Raw genomic sequence first — 12,627 nt, 5'->3', positions numbered from 1 at the left:
GGCAAAAATAGTCCCTCCTAGCCAACATTAGGCATCACTAGGATTTGGGACACATGTCAATGCATTATTGGACACGATTTTACGAGGTGTTATAGAATTACAAACCAATGTTTTATGGATTTTGATCAGAAGGAGGATACGAGTCGATTTATGTAAAACTTACCTCGAAATGGTGCTTCAAACGGCTTGATTTTTGTTAATTGGAAGTTTAAACACCCGAATTAAAGCACCGTTTTCGTCGTTTGGGGCAGTATTTCGAGGTAAATTTTACATCAATCAACTCGTATCCTCGTTATAAGCCAAAGCCCTAAAACTTCGGTTGTAATTCGGAAAAAAAACTTAACTCCGTTAAGCTTATTTAACGCAGACTATTATCGGCCAAATATGGACCGCTTTGGATTATTATCGCCCAATAACTGAGTTGGAATTATTATCAACCAAATTGAGAAAGTTGGAATTATTTAAATCCAATTTGCCTTCTTTTTATTGTAATTTGTCAACTGAAGTTGCTAGTATAGGGTTATCAAACAATCGTGTCGTAATAGTAGCTGTGCATTCTTGCCATCTAAATCACAATCACCAGTTGTTACATAAATCTATTAACAACCTAGGGCAATAGTTGTGTAAACTTTACAAGTCATGTCTACTTTGTTTATCCATTATTTATAAGATATTGCCACTGCATGAATACCTTCCGAGTTACTACCAAGAGAATTAGATCTTTCTAGGATACAATGTTGTTGGGAGATTAAATTTGTGTGCATCGCAATCAAGCTAAAACTTAGATAATACCCTACATTCACTGTGAGTTAGTTTGCAGCGGAATATTAGTTAATCAATGTGTCAGGTATCATTGTTTCATCGTCAACTGATTCACAATATGCGCAAAACAATAAACAAGAGTAGAAGAACAATTGCTATAAGCACAAGGTATTCATCAAAATCGATTGTTTCAATACATCACGTAAAACTAGTTATAAATTAAAATTGAATTTACAGATGGTTTTCTAGCTAACGCTCTAGCTATGACGACGGTGACATGCAAATTTTCTCTGAATTTGCACACATTAAACTATGGGGTCAAGTGATAATAATATCAATGCAGACTCGTGTATCTATATTCTTGTTGAGACGTACGGAATTGACAAGTGACAATTATGTATAACATCCTCTCAATAGATTGTCATCTTCAAATGATAGGCTAACACGTGGCATCTCTTCTTCATTAGCGAGACTTCATCAATCTTCACTAGAGGTAACTCGCTTCAGTGGTAAGTTCCCTTAATCTTCATCGGATGGTAACTTGACAATTGACATCATAGGCTAGTTCCATAATCCTCATTAGTGGTAACTTGCCGTCAGAGGTAATCTCCATTGATTCTTCATCAATTATAAGTTCCTTGAAATTAACAGCCTAAAAAACAACGAATAAATATCTAGTTAAAAAAATCCAGCCGTTTTTTTTACAAACAAGCGGAATTAATTAAAAATGCTTAATTGCGGAAAACATTGACTTCAACATCGGAGCTCTAGATGACGAAATTGGGTCCCTGAGAGTTGGGAAAACTCACCTATAGCATTTGTCCACGCGTGTGGCTTGTTGAGACATTTTTCCATTACTTATCCTCGTATAACTTCAAATTGTCTAGTCGCACCAAATACGAGTCTGCAGTCTGCTAGATCATGGATTAGCTCCGTATCCCTATCACTTAATAATAATAATAATAATAATAATAATAATAATAATAATAATAATAATAATAATAATAATAATAATAATAATTGTTTTGGTCAAAAATTACCGAAGTAATTAAGTGATCAAATTAGTTTAGTGAGGTAGTGTGCTAAAAAGTGTGTTGAAAATATGCTGGTTATGTTGTTTGGAAAAACAGTATTTAGGATACGGCCCAGGATATTGAGCTGTATCTACGATCGAACAATGAGCAAAAAGTAAAGGGGTTGACACGAGATGTACGAGGAAAGCCCTTGATCAATCTAGATCGCCGGCATAAAACCTCGGGAGCTGACAATCGCAGCTGCCTTGTTCTTCTTATTGCTTTAAACTTCAGGATACAGTGCAGGATATAGATCAGATCGCTAAGTGTTACAATGAATTTGTATGAAAGCGAAAATTGCTAGAGAGCAAGTGTTAGAGTGTAGCGAGTGTGATTGTGATGTCCTAGATGATCTGTAATGAATTACAAACAATAATCCCTACAAATATGGGCTACTCCGAATATTCCATTATGAACGTTATGGACCGAGTGATACGGCTTCAACGTCTTCATTTGAACGACTTGGACCGAGTCTTCCGTGGAATAAGTCTTGTTAACGTTGCTAGCTTCTAACCCACGTACCTGCACATAATCCATTAGTTATCCTGAGGATACCATTCAGGATGTTACCAATATCCTGAACTAGCATCCTGGATGTGAACAGATACTACATAAACAAGATATATATCAAGATATTTTCCAGGATATGGGCTCAGAATTTCACCCATAACAATAATAATAATAATAATTATTTTTATATAAATTTAGACAAAAAGTTCTTTGGATTGATCGAATCCGATCCATTTTGAACGACTCCAACAACTACTAGTAACCATGTTAATTAGTCAAAGTTTTGGTTAAGTTAAAGAATAAGAAATTGCTAAATATTTGAGTTGCATACCACTGAGATGCAGGATAGACTCGCGAGAGTTTTGTTCCAAGTTACATGAAGCTTATCTTGAATTTGTTTCTCATGTTTGTTGCTTCTTTGATTTCTTATTCAACCATATCTTGAATCTCAGGATGTTTGCAGAGCATGTAAATGAACCAAATAATGGAAATAGATGTAGCCTCCTTTCCACCAATTATGAAGTATTTTGGATGTGTGTTCTTGATTTGCAGAATATCTTCTTTCTTCAACTGCAATTAAAAAACTTCAAGGGTCAAACATTACACTTTGATATTAATGGCCTAACCCATTAACGGATATAACTCTTTTATACGTTAATTTTTTTTAAATTACACCGTATTAACGAGTATTTCATTCTCTTTAATTCGAGCACCTCGTTGCTATAGTTTCATTAAAACAATTATAGGATTTTGAATACCCGTTAGTTCATTACGTGATTTTGAATACCCAGCACATGACTACGTGATTTTGAATACCCAGCACATGACTATGTGATTTTGAATACTTATTACGTGATTACACATTCAGTATAAATCCACTACGTGATTACACGTTCAATATGATTAAAAAAAATATTAACGTACGAAAAACTTATAGCCATTTGAAAATCAAGGGGGAAGGAGTTCAAGTGGGAAAGGACTAGAATACCCTTTTGTTATTTGTTTCTTTAATTGTTTGTATCTCATATTTACGAAAATGCCACTGGATTACTTTGAGCCATAGATCTTAAAAAGATCGATGGCTTAAATACTCACGTATGCTTCATACAAGACTCGTCTTGTATAGAAGCCAACCTCTATTTATTTTATATTCAATTCAATAATATACAACAAATAAGCTATGGTCTTAACCAAATAATATGTGTGTAATATAATTCTGTGATATTTTGATGGGCTCAAAAAATATAATTCTGTGATCTTTTAGGCAAAAAATATATATTAGGAGGGGGAACCTTATTTACATTTTACCCCAAAACATACAAAGAATAGGAACAACCATACAAGTGGTTCTAAAATTATTAAAACATAATCAAAACACATGTTACTTTTTAAACACTCCTTTAGAAAAAGTTTAGACGACTATAAGGTCATAAGGTCAAAAGAAAATTAAAATGTTTGTACCAGAGTCCAACACTCCAAGCCGCCTCAGTTCAACCCTACTAAAAAGTCAACAATATTATTAACCCGAACCTGTTTTTACTTGTTATCCAACCCACCCATAATTTAATGGGAAAAAAGTATAAGCTTACCAGAAATGATGTTGTCCATCATCAAGCACTTTGACCCTTTCCTTTAACTTAGCCTCTGGTCCGATATTTGACAATTTCTTAAGACCTTCACTTTGAATATTGAATCCAACTGATTTTCATGAATAAATCCTGTGTTATATCATGAATACTAATAATCAAAACCAGTTTGTTATATTATGGGGTAGTCAAATGTTGTTGACTTAAAAGGAACTTACACTTATGTCATCGACACTTTGTCTGTTATTAGCTGATTCATCAGTAATTATATGCGCGAGTTTTACGGCACTTTACTCAAGATACTTTCCCTGAAAATTGACACCTTGAGACTTTTCTCTGTTCTTGAATCTGACCTGGTCAACTGTGAATGTTCCATCACCCAGAAGATCCTTTAGTTGTAATATATAAGTTATTCACAGACTTCATATCAAGTATTAATACAATTAATGAAATTAGCTATGTATGTTTTCTTTATCATAACTCCACAGTAAACAGAATGCCTAAATTAATCAAACCAAATGCAGATCTAAACCCTAATTTGTATCTTCCAACTTCTGAATCAGATTCAACTTTGTAATCGAGACTCGAAGTAACTTCAATCAAATTTCATTATCTATTACTATAACACTTCAATAATTCTACAAACCACACAAAAACCCTAACTAAAGTCAACTCACATCCATCGGATAAACTAGAAACCAATCTACAAAAGCAAGATCAACAAACAAAACAATAACAATAATAATAATAATAACAATAATAATAATAATAATAATAACAATAATAATAATAATAATAATAATAATAATAATAATAATAATAATAATAATAATAATAATTCATTGGCAAGTTTAATTAACTGACGAAAGTCAAAATTAGTACAGATTGTGAAATGAGTTCCAAACTCATGAAAACTGATTTCAACATATAAATTAATGTCATCGTTAAAATTCAATTTTAGGTTTTGAGCAACAAATCCTATTCCAACAAAAAAAAAAAAAAAAAAAAAAAAAAAAAACACGCACAAGTACCTGCCGTCCATGTAGATGCAGGGGATGTCGGTCGGCTGTGATGGGTTTAGAAATCCGATAGGATGTGAAGATGGTTGTATGATATCGTTTTTCCTCTGGTGATTGGGTATTCACGGCATGGAATCTCTTCTCGGTGACTACAGAGAAACAAGAAGAAGGTAAGGGTTATTTATTTAAACCACGTAACAAACAATTGCTATTTAATTAACAACTACCTTTCTTTCAATTAGTCTCTTATATTTCGATGCAGGGGATATGAGAGATGAGTGGCCAGTAGTGGGAGCCTCTTTCTGCACACCTTTCTTTCAATTTTGGGCAATTACTTATACTCAAACTCAAAAGTGAAGGTAACAGCGTCTCTGGTAGATCGTTCACCTTTGGGCAATACCTAATCCAGAGATGTTGAAGAGATGTGAGGTGTTGGAGTCCCGTTGAAACTGATTCCAGATTATCAAATTTGGATATGTCCAGAGATGTAAGAGAAGAAGGGAAAATGTGGGACAATTGACTAAAATTCCTCACATCAGGTTCATTGCATAACATTAGGTCAACAAGGGAAGCTGGGAAATTCTGATTGCCCCATTCTGAGATGGGCTTTTTCAACCCCCCTATTCTAAGGAGACACAAATTGGGAGGCCAAAGCCCACGAGGAAAGGAGCCATCAATCATTGGACACTCTCTGATATACACTTCTTTTAACATGGTGAGATTGGATAGCTGAAGGTCAGGAAATGACTCCAGATTTTCACAATCTATTATCCACCATCTGATTAGATTTGGTAGCTGCAGGTCACCAAATGCCTTCATGTTTTTGCAACCTTCTATCTCCAGTTCTGTGAGATTTGGCAGATGGAGGTTAGGAAATGACTCTATGCTTTCACAACCTGCTATTTCCAACCTGGTGAGCTTTGATAGCTCAAGGTCAGAAAATGTCTCTATGCTTTTACAACCTTGTATTCTCAACGAGGTGAGATTTGATAGCTGATGAAGATCAGAAAATAACTCCATGTTTTCACAATAAGTTATTGACAAAGAGGTGAGGTGAGTGGAGTTACTCAATTGATTTATTGATTTCAGATTTTCACAATCATGTATAGTAAGTGACTTGAGACTCTGCCCTCCTCCACCTGTTGTTGTTGCTCTTGGGAAGGAGACATCTCTAACTGAACCACACCTTTCGATAACTAAACTCTCAATGCTATTTGGACAACACAAACGCTCCATACTTTCACATGAATCTATATACAACATCCTAAGAGATGATAATATGAGGTTGCTCCCAATGTTATCCTCATCCTCCACTTTCTCTCCTAAACTCACCAAATTTTTACATTCCCATACCTTCAATTCCTTTAAATTTACAAGAACTTTACTTGCCTCTGCATCTGATTCCCATAGGTATCTTATCTCATCACACCATTGTATGCATAGCTCTTCAACCGCCCCAAAATTCACTATGACACCTCTCCACACCTCATCCGTAAGCCCTAAAATTGATCTTATTTCCAATTTAGTGGTTGATGAAGCTGCTTGAACCAGACTTCTCAGCACACTTTCACAACATTTATATATTGTTAATACTCTTAGTGAAGGTAATGCTTCAAGTGAGACATCAATCAAATTGGGACAATTTCTTATTTGAAGCTCTCGAAGGCATGGAAACATTACCTCGCTATTGGTTGACCATACCTCCCAACTCGACATATCTACAAACTTTAGAATTTCAAGTGAAGGGAAGGTAACATCAGCACTCCTACTTAACTCCAAACTTATGACTTTAACATCATCCATTCCTTGAATCAACAACTCCTTAAGTGAAGGTAACCGCCCAAGCAGCGGTAGAGATGTACATTTTCTACAACCCCATAGCGACACATGAACCAATTGATGAAAAGACGAATCCCCAACCCAATTTGGAAACTCTATTCCCTTATAATACTTAACCTCAAGCATCTTCAACTTATCACTATGGGGCTTTAACTCATTGAGAATCTCCTTCTCAAGTGTTTCCCTTCCTGAAACATCATCCCATTTCAACTCTAACTTATTAATCCCTTTTAAAGATAAGTTCGCCTCTCGTGCATGCATTGAGCTTTGTACTTTGTTCAACCCCTCTATGGAAATTTCCCCATGGAGATCCTTTAATCCCTTAAGCTCAGTAATTGCAAAGCCATTGTTTTCAGCAATGATGATCCTAGTGAGAGTCTGTAGGCTTTTCAACTCACCAATCCCCAAGGGCAACTTTTTCAGACATGGAGTATCTCTCATATCAAAATGCCTCAACTTTTTTAGCTTTAAAAAGCTTTTAGGCAACTTGGTCAACCTCCCACATCCAAAAACTATCAATGTTTCTAAATTATAAAGATTACCAACATTTTCCGGCAACTCTTTGATATCAGTTTTAGATAGATTAAGATACCTCAGGTGCTTCAAACTACCAATGGAATTGGGTACCTCACTTATATGAAAACGACTCAAACTAAGAACCCTTAATAACGGTAACTCAGGAAGTAAGTCAACCAAAATCTTGCTCGATAAGTAGAACTGGTCCCCCCATTGATCCACCCCAACATATACTGCTAACAATGTTCTCAAACCTTTAGCTCTCTTGAAGGCCTCAAACTTGTGGTAAGCTACATATTCATCACGAATAAATGACATGTGGCGGTACCTTGCTAAATCTTCCGTCGCCATCCGATTGTCATCCCTTGAAAAGAACTCTCCGGCAACAAATGTGGCCAAATCATTCATCAGGTCATGCATCACAAATAACGGTTCCTCATTTGGTGATTGTTGAAAAAATGACCTTGATAACAACTCTTCAAAATATTCATAACCAAGGCGTTCTGGTGACTTGGCTGCATTTGATTTGTACAAAAACCCTTCGGCCAGCCACAACAGGACTAACTCTTTTTTGTCAAACAAAAAGTCCTTAGGAAACAAGGAGCAATATGCAAACAACCGCTTCAAATTTGAAGAAAGTTCATGGTAGCTTAACATAAGGGCAGGAAAAATCACCTTCCAATCTGCAGAAAGATCACCAACACTTTTTGAATCCCATATCTTACTATTCAACACCTCATCCCATTTTTCTTCATCTGTTTTACTTCTCAATAGCCTTCCAATTGCCTTTAAAGCCAAAGGCAAACGACCACACTTTTCCACAATACGCTCACCCTTTGGTCTGAGTGTTGGGTGCGAATCAAAGTTGTCTACACCCAATGCATGTAAAGCAAATAAAGACAAAGCATCTTCAGATGACAAAGTCTCAAGATGGTCTAGATTATCAAAACCTAGCATCTTAAGCAATTGCTCCTTGCGAGATGTCATGATTACCTTACTTCCACGAGCCCCTGAATGAAATGGGAGCACTAGGTTTTCCCAGTCATCAAAGTTTTCATGCCACACATCATCTAGTACTAGTAGAAACCATTTGTCCTTAAGTTTCTCTTTAAGAGCCACTTGAAGCTGATTTAGATCAGCAAATTCCCGGTTTTCGTTGGACACAGCTTGAAAGATGGTTTTGGTTATCTTAGAGATATCAAAATCATCAGAGACACAAACCCATGCGTGGAGTTCAAACCGACCCTTCACTTGTGCATCATTGTACAAAAATCTAGCTAGAGTGGTCTTACCAACCCCACCCATACCGACTATGGGTAAGACGCTGAAGTTTTCCTTACATGGCTCATCCTGCAACAGCTTGTTGAGCAATTTTTCTTTCTCACTTTCTCGCCCAACAACTTCAGATTCTAGCAAGGAGGTTTCGTTTCCTCTATTGTTATTTTTTGGCTTTTCATTTTTCACAATCAAACCAAGATCACCCTTTTGGTTCTCTAGATGTTGTAACTTGGTGTTGATGCTATCTAACTTGTGATGCAGACGTTGACTTAGTGAGAATTTTGTGCAGCAAGTTGGGACTATGAGGTCTCTTACCTTGCTGGTGATTGCTCCCGATTCCTGGGTCAGCTCACGACGCATAGCTTCCGTAGCCACATCATCTAGTACATCGTCGATGTCGTAAGCCAAATGTTGGAGACTGTTGAGCCATTGTTTAACAGATTTTTCGGTTATTTCTTTCTCAGAAGCATCAGTAAGCAGATCTTGGATATGGGAGAGTGTGCTCTGCAGTTCATTGAGCTCAGAATCAATTTTCTGAGAGCGAGCAAATTTCTTGAAGGCTTCATCAGCTAGCTTCTCAAAAATGACACTGAGGAGGGCAGAGGCAGCAGTTTCAGCCATTGTTAACTAACAGTGAAGATGAAAAAGGAGAATATTTGGTATGTGTGATATTGATAGAATGAAAAGAGTGTAGATACTGATAGAACTCACAGCTGCTTGTAGTGATTGTATCCATGTTCTTGCTTAGCTAGTGGACATTTTTTAACAATTCTTTTGTAAGGCATAGGTGTCAGCCACATGACAAGCTCTTGGTTAGTGTGTTTTATAATAATTAATGGAATAAAAGTAATTTCAAGTTGCCAACGGTTACTTTACATGCACATGCTTTCCCGTGTATTGTGGCTGTATTTAAGCTCATCGATTTTTTAATGAATATTTTAGTATAATATTTAGATTATTAAATTCTGACGCAGTTCTAAGTACTCATTGAATAGTCATCATTAATAAGGATATAGGGTGTGGTCATAACCCTCATGATCACCATAACCCTTTACGTTAGCGCCATGTCGTCCCACTCTCATCCATCACTCAAATCTACCACCCGTGTGGTCATGACCCAAAGTACCATCCCAATTTTTATTTATTTATTTATTTATGTAAACTATATTTAACTAATTAAGGAAATGACAGATTCATGAGTTGTTTCCTTGAGTAGCGTCATTCAGCAGAGATTGGATCTGGGACAACGTGATCCCCATTGCTTGAGCTCTGAGTGTATATTCTGAGAGCTAGCATATCTCTTGAAGGCTTCATCAGCTAGCTTCTCAAAAATGACTTTGACGAGAGCAGCAGCAGCTGCTTCAGCCATTTTTAACTAACAGTGAAGATGTAAACTGGAAATTGGAATGAGAGTAGATTTTTTCAGTTAACATCCAACTTTTTGTCTTTTTTCTCCCTTTCAATGAAGGGCGAAATGATTTTTTAACGTTCTATTATAACAATTTAAAAAAACCTGACCAGATTTTAACTGAAAAAGCTGGAAATTGGAATGAGAGTAGTTTTTGGTTTGTATGGTATGAATGAATGAATGTAGGTAAATAAGATGAGTGGAGAGAAGATGGGAGTGGTCTGATTGGAGACAAGAATGAGTGGAGATAAGAAAGAGCATTCTTTTTAGTCATTCAACCAATTGCTTTTAATTGTTAATATTCCTTACTTTTCATAATGGAGTAATTGATTATTATTATTATTCATATGAACGTGTATCACTTTATATTAAGTTGCCGACACTAATTGCTTTTAATTGTTTTGCTTTTTGAAAAGAAGGATGCTTTTGCATAGTGGGCAATTATTTTAAGCTCTATGAGCAAAAAGTTGTGTTATATAACCTGTTCATGGTTGTTGGTTAAGTTTTTCTTAATTGACTGTTTTTTTTTAATCCAAAACCCAAAGAAAGCCCTTAGTTTCAAGTCAGAGATTAATTTGACATTTACATGATGATTGTTACTAGAAAACACAATAATACGTTTTCAAATGTTTAATTATAAAAATAAATAGATTTGATTGGCATATAATTAAGAAGTTATTGTAATAAAACTGATATATTGTAATATTTCTCTAAGTTTTTACAAGAATCTCAGCGATTTTTAATGAGCAAATATGAGACTTTGCAATTGATTTTTTTAAATATGGAACGCTACAATAAAAACAAAGGGCAAGTATAAAACATGGTACATAAAAATTGCATTTCCTAATGATAGAAATCAAACATTTTCTATCACATTAATAAGATTGAAAGTTAGTTTTAGCAAAATATAAGTTACTTATTTGCAATATACTTATTTAACAATTCACGTTAGTTTTTATTTTGTGTAAACGGCCATTTTGGTCCCTGAGGTTTGGTCACTTTTGCCGCTTTAGTCCAAAACTCAAACCTTTTGCATCTGGGTCCCTGTGGTTTCAGTTTTATTGCCATTTTGGTCCAAAAATAAAGCAGGTCATATTTGTCTTATAAAATCCTGCAATTTAGTCCTTTTCCTCTGGGGCAAAGCAGGTCATATTTGTCTTATAAAATCTGGTATTTATTTAAAAAAAAAAGAAATGACCATTTTGGCCCTGAGGAAAAGGACAAAATAGCAGGATTTTATAAGAAAAATATGATATGATTTCATTTTTGAACCAAAATGCAATAAAACTGAAACCACAGGGACCCAGATGCAAAAGGTTTGAGTTTTGGACTAAAGTGGCAAAAGTGACCAAACTACAGGGACCAAAATGACAGTTTACTCTTTTATTTTTTTTTTATTCCACAATCTAACTCGTCAGTTTTGTTAGTGTCGTATTCCACATCATCAACCACTTGGTAAGTGCGCATTAACAATCTACTTCACCAACCATGCCGATATTTTTTTTCTTATGTGAAGTCGAGTCATAATCACTTTACATTTTTGTCACGTCTGGGTGAAAAGAAAAAATAAAATAATCAAAGCAATATATGCAAATCGATTGATGTAAACATATCCGCATAAAAAACTTTGAAATCTTCCATTCATTGAAGACTTGCTTTGATTTCTACAACTTAATTCAGGTTACCTCTCTATCCATGTTCTTGGTCCTCTTGGTCAACATATTTTAATAATTCTTTTGTAAGAAGTAGGTATATATAGCTAGGAATGAGCATTTGGTACTAGGAACCGTTACCGTACCGTTAAGTTCAGTACCGGTACCCATTTTTTCCATTTTTCGGTACCGGTACCGATATTTAACATTTAACGGTAAATCAACCAAAATAGGTACCGTACCGGTATATTCACTACCGGTAACCATTTCCCCCTTTTTTTACGGATACCGATCCGATACCACACTCATTCCTATGTATAGATGTTAGCAACATAAGGACTTGGTTGGTACTTTTTAATTTTTTATAATATTTTAGGGACTATTATTATTCATTTCAAGTTACCAACACTTAGAAAAGTTGTTTATTGTTGTGTCACCCATAGTCCGATTAAAAGAAATTGTTTTATTATGCTTGAATGACTATAAACTAAACATTGTTTTAATTTTCATTCAGTTTTTAATATCAACTGTAATTCAAAAGCCATAAATGGCATTCATTATTTGACTTGATTTAGTGTAAACGAACACAGTTGCATAGTTATACCATACCTCCTAAATACATGTTCCTAGTTGAGCTTAGGGCTGAGCATAATTGGATTCGGACCGAAATTACCCGAGAACCGAACCGAAAAAAGACTCAGACCGACCCAACCCGACCCGAACCGTATCTGGTAGGTTCTGAAATCGGTTCTTAGGATTCATAATGTTTCCTGTTAGGGTGGAACCGGATCACATGAATATTGAGGTCGATTAAGCAGTAGCTGAATACGATTATTGAATAGACGAAAGAAAGTAAAGTAATTTTGATTTAAGTTTCTTTGTTGAATTTATCGCGTTTCTTTTGGATTATTACATTTGTTTGGTTTTGTGTTTTAGTTATTGGATATGTTTTGGATTTTTTATTCATGAAGCATTGAATTAATT

The 12,627-nt window shown here is 35.3% G+C and overlaps 2 protein-coding genes across 2 annotated transcripts in view; both read right to left on the bottom strand.

The window, feature by feature from the left end:
- Window positions 1-903: 903 nt before the first annotated feature.
- LOC110894040 (putative disease resistance RPP13-like protein 1) overlaps window positions 904-12,627 on the bottom strand; it is a 104,325-nt gene continuing 92,601 nt past the window's right edge. The window contains exons 1-6 of the transcript XR_004876639.1: window positions 4,963-5,095; window positions 4,150-4,292; window positions 3,935-4,063; window positions 2,677-2,915; window positions 1,572-1,708; window positions 904-1,414 (exon numbers count right to left, since the gene is read on the bottom strand). The gene's annotated coding sequence lies outside the window, so the exon portion shown is untranslated. Of the gene's footprint in view, window positions 1,415-1,571; window positions 1,709-2,676; window positions 2,916-3,934; window positions 4,064-4,149; window positions 4,293-4,962 lie in introns of the transcript that reaches the window.
- On the bottom strand, window positions 5,197-9,204 carry LOC118479248 (putative disease resistance protein At3g14460). The gene has a single exon (XM_035982482.1). The coding sequence runs from the start codon at window positions 9,202-9,204 to the stop codon at window positions 5,197-5,199; it is 4,008 nt and encodes a 1,335-aa protein (XP_035838375.1).

Source organism: Helianthus annuus, chromosome 13 (genome assembly GCF_002127325.2).
Source record: "Helianthus annuus cultivar XRQ/B chromosome 13, HanXRQr2.0-SUNRISE, whole genome shotgun sequence".
In the NCBI taxonomy this organism is placed as follows: Eukaryota; Viridiplantae; Streptophyta; class Magnoliopsida; order Asterales; family Asteraceae; genus Helianthus; species Helianthus annuus.
Note: the sequence above shows the minus strand (reverse complement) of the source record. Positions and strands in the feature narration are given on the sequence as shown.

Excerpts from the sequence above, each read along its gene's own strand:
- LOC118479248 (XM_035982482.1), bottom strand. The coding sequence starts at position 9,204 with ATGGCTGAAACTGCTGCCTCTGCCCTCCTCAGTGTCATTTTTGAGAAG.